The following is a 4711-nucleotide window of genomic DNA, read 5'->3' on the forward strand; positions in this document are numbered from 1 at the left end:
ATGCAATTTCAGGGCCATTTCACAAGTGTGCTGTCTTGGGTTAGACTCAACAAGCATCTTCAGAGCATCAATATCAATTCCAACATGTCGGCCCTTGCCATCACAGTTTTTAAGGCTAAAGTCACCTGAAAGAAATTTGCTGAACCACCATTGATACCTACGAACATTCAAAACATTTTCACAAACTTCTTTGATATTCTTTGTGACTACAGAGGCATTTTTTCCCTTCTTGTATTTAAACAGCATTACATGTCAAATGTGTGTCTAGTCGTGTTCCCTCAACATAAGGGATTAGAATATACTAAACGTTTAACTATTATAGGTGATGTACGTTTTTAGGGGGTGGTTAATAAAAGTTTTCCAAAATACAACATTAATTTCTTGACAACCTGATAATAATGTAACTTATAAATTAAAGAATTGAATTCTATGTAAAAAGTCTAAGTAGAAGTACATAGTGTCATAAATCAATACACAAGAAAACAAATGTAAAATGATTCAAATGCACCAACTCATCATTTGGGTATTCTCACTATTAATTCTAATAATCTCAGAAGATTTGAATAACTTGTGAAATTAAGTTGAGCCTTAAGTTCATGCAAGCAGTGCACAGTAATCTTTTTAAATGTAAAATAACAACAACATCATCATAACATGAAATATAATGAAACTAACTTCAAAAGAACCATGGTGTATGTCATTATTTACAAAATACATAACAACCATACTATGACAAAGTATTTTTATATGACAACTATCCACTTAAAAAACAACTTGTATTTAGAGTTTCAATCCAAAAATATGTATAATAAAAGCAAAAAAAAATCTGAAATCCCATAATGCAATATAAAATGTTGCAAATTTACAAAAAATACAAAAATATAATAGTTAAATAAATATAGGAGTTACATACACCTGTATATTTAACAAAGCAGAAATTACCCTTTATTTTCCTAGCACGAAAAAATCAACACAACTTCAATTATAATGTGATCTCCCTCTCAAACATACATGTACATTGCTGGGAAAAGAGAACATGTGTATGTTTCACACTTCCTATGAGTCGAGCAATGACCTTAAGAGTTCATTCACTAGGTACCTGATACATGAAGGTAAGACATTATCAACACATTCTAAAAACAGCTGCATCAACTTTGCTATCTATTCCCACCATTCCTATATTAATATGAAAAAGTACATATAATAGGTTGTCTATTATGACTGAAGAAGTAACACACACACACACACATTTCCTTGAAACTTAGAGATGTTTAGATATGGATGTTCAAAGACAAAAAGATACATACAGTAACACTACAAAATTTTGATGTTCACACAACCCTTTATTAAAAACAGGTTACCATCTGGGTATTCAAACAACCCTTTATAAAAACAGTCAACTGTCTCGATGTTCTTACACACTCCATCAAAACAACAGTTACTGTCTAAATGCTTATACACACCTCATCACACACACACAAAAACATTTATGGGTTACGTTTTCATAAACTAACATATGCATATAACTTGTACTTTATTTATGCATTAACACATTTGGAGATATATGTGTTAATGTTCAAATATCCTTAGAAAATATATGATGGTTTTCATGTTCATCTACACATGAAGATAGTTAATTAAAATATTACAGATAAACAGTTCTTTCAATGGCAGATTTATTTCTAGATACATAACAAAAAAAACAAAAAGACATTTTTATATTTCATTACTTATTTGAAACTAAACTGGTAAATTCTGGTAAGTTTGAAAGGCAATATTCTTTCTTCACAGTGGTACAAATATCCAAACTTTCACGTGATTAATATAACATAGGTTATAATATGTCCCATTTACGTGCCTATGACAGTGAAAGTGCTAACCCATGTTAAAATACAGATATGTGCTACCAGATAGAAATATTCTAAAGTATGTAACAGTCTGAGTGTACCCGTGCCTCACCATGTTAACAGCATGTTACAGTCTGGATATAAATAAGTATTAACGTATGGAAATAATTGATTTATGGTTTGAATGCTCAAACACACACACACGTCATAAAATGTTGATAACTCATGCTACAGTCTGGATGTTTAAATACTATAACAACACAGATATAACATGCTACAGTTTAGATGCTTACAAAGAACTAACCCATTTAAATAATGTGTACACATGTCTAGTGAAAGCAAAGTAGAATATGATATGTCAACCAAGTTACAGCTGCCCCCCCCCCACCAATCAGGCCAGCTAGAATGTAAGAGATATTTATGTTATCAACCTTCATGAATATTGCATGTTACAATTTGAACTAGATAAAGTAATATTACTGTGTGATTGTCCATATACCCACATGCATGTAAAAAATCCATTTATGTTATAGATCACACACACACACAAACACACATACATACACCTAAAAAGTGCATCTTTTTCTAGCTAGCTTTTCATGTGTGTAAGTCAATCATAAACAAGTGAAAGAGTAGACACAAGTACAGACTTCCTGAAAGTCATCCATACAAAATCAACCATCTGAATTTTAGGTTGAGCAAAAGTGCTAACTAAATACATCAAAGATATACTTACCAACTGCTGCAGGCTATGTTTTGTATCTGACATTGGCACTTTCCTGTTGAGTAACAGTCCCCTGCTGGGCCAACAAGGCTGTAAAGAAGTTATCCATTATTTATATATGAAAACCTTCCATATATTCATACAATCAGCTTATTAAACTTGTTTTTCTAAACTATTTGTCAAACAAAATTGTGTGTCCATGACTGTTGGTTACAGGTTCACTAATAAAAAAAACAAAAAAACACACATCAATATTACAATTAATCTCACTAATTACTGCTATATTTTATATAACAAATTTATTTATTATGGACAGTTATTTTCACTTAGGTGCTCTAAGACATAAAAATAAAATTACTTAAAATGTGGATGACACTGGTAGTGAACAAAGCATAAAAATAAGTTAGTAATTTCAGAAATGACATTCTAAACTGTTTATAAAAACAATGCACCAGTAATATGTTTAATTATGTAAAACTTCACAATTGCAAAGTAACTAATGAAATGTAAAAAAAATTTGTAAAATAGCATAAGAAAGAACTGCATCTGTTTTTACACAATGAATATGTACAACACATATGATGTCATTAACAACTACTGGTCTCTATATAAATGTTTTATACTTGTCCACATTTCTAGTTTGAGTATCTTGAAAAGGTTAAAATTACATTTGTCCATTAATTTCAATAGGCAATCTATATTTTGAAAGTGCTTTGATATTTTCAATTCAATTACACAAACACACACAATCCAGATACGAACAAAAGAATTGGAAGTTCTAGTGGTGACACACATGCAACGAACATTTTCTCAAATCTGAGAAAACTTTTTTTTGTCAGAATAGTATATTAGCCAACAAAATTTTTTTTTAGACATGGATAGAACACTAAAAGGATAACTACATAACCTAACCAATCCTTTTACCCAAGATTCTTAATACACAGAATATGGCTAATTGTCTCACAGGTAACTTATGGACACTGTTAATAGATGGTTAGAGGTCTTTAAAACTTTACTTATCAAACACATTTATGCGTTGGAATTACTACTGATCAGACATTTACATTTAGAAATTGTTTCTAATCATAAAATGCTTAAGCATAACTGATAACCCTAAGAAGTTCTGATTGAAAGTGAATAATAATATATAACAATGTCAATTACACTACATCTACTATATGCAGTACCAACAAGGTCCTTTGCTTACTACCAGGGCTTATCAGAATGGTTGATATACATCAGTCAGTACTCTATGAGACAATATTATCATACTGCATGAACAAGAACTGTTATGGTATAAGCTACATTAAGTTGAAATTCAATTCTTATTTTAAACCTGGCACTTAAAATCAACATTAGAGTATGGTTAATAACACAGTATTATATATCTTAACACAAATTATACATTTCATATACCATTACACTTCTAGAATATTGATTCTCTGAAGATCTTTACTCTGCTTCCATACTATTAATCAGAGACCATCACATATTGTCAGCATTACAAATAAGAGATCTTTATTCTTCTGCAATATTATTTTATCAAATATCTTTACATTTTGCAATACTGGTAATTACAGACTATTACATTTCTACAGTATTGCTCTCAAGGATCTTTATTCTTAGAACTACTGACAACAGATACCTTTACACGTCATCAGCACTGTAGAATAAAACACCACGAGATCATACTTCTTCAACACTACTAATCAAAGACTTCCATTCTTCTCTAACAGATTCACAGCTCAAACATTATTCTGCTGCAAGTTTATCATCACATTCTATTTATCATGTAGGCAAGAAAAGTGTCTGCACTAGCTATATCTTAATTTGGAGTGATAAACTAGATAGAAGGAAGCTTATCAACACCATCTACCACCAACTCTTGCCTAGCTATATCTTAATTTCGGAGTGATAAACTAGATAGAAGGAAGCTTATCAACACCATCTACCACCAACTCTTGCCTAGCTATATCTTAATTCGGAGTGATAAACTAGATAGAAGGAAGCCTATCAACACCATCTACCACCAACTCTGGACTTAGCTATATCTTAATTTGGAGTGATAAACTAGATAGAAGGAAGCTTATCAACACCATCTACCACCAACTCTTGCCTAGCTATATCTTAATTCGGAGTG

The 4711-nt window shown here is 31.1% G+C and overlaps 1 protein-coding gene across 3 annotated transcripts in view; it reads right to left on the minus strand.

Moving 5' to 3' along the window:
- LOC106471548 (protein FAM72A-like) overlaps window positions 1-4711 on the minus strand; it is a 17851-nt gene that overhangs the window by 4866 nt on the left and 8274 nt on the right. For all 3 annotated transcript variants that reach the window (XM_013932150.2, XM_022400162.1, XM_013932151.2), the window contains one exon: window positions 2584-2661. In XM_013932150.2, the coding sequence (XP_013787604.1) occupies window positions 2584-2661 (78 nt within the window). The remainder of the gene's footprint in view (window positions 1-2583; window positions 2662-4711) is intronic.

This window comes from Limulus polyphemus, unplaced genomic scaffold, assembly GCF_000517525.1.
Source record: "Limulus polyphemus unplaced genomic scaffold, Limulus_polyphemus-2.1.2 Scaffold4692, whole genome shotgun sequence".
Lineage (NCBI taxonomy): Eukaryota > Metazoa > Arthropoda > Merostomata > Xiphosura > Limulidae > Limulus > Limulus polyphemus.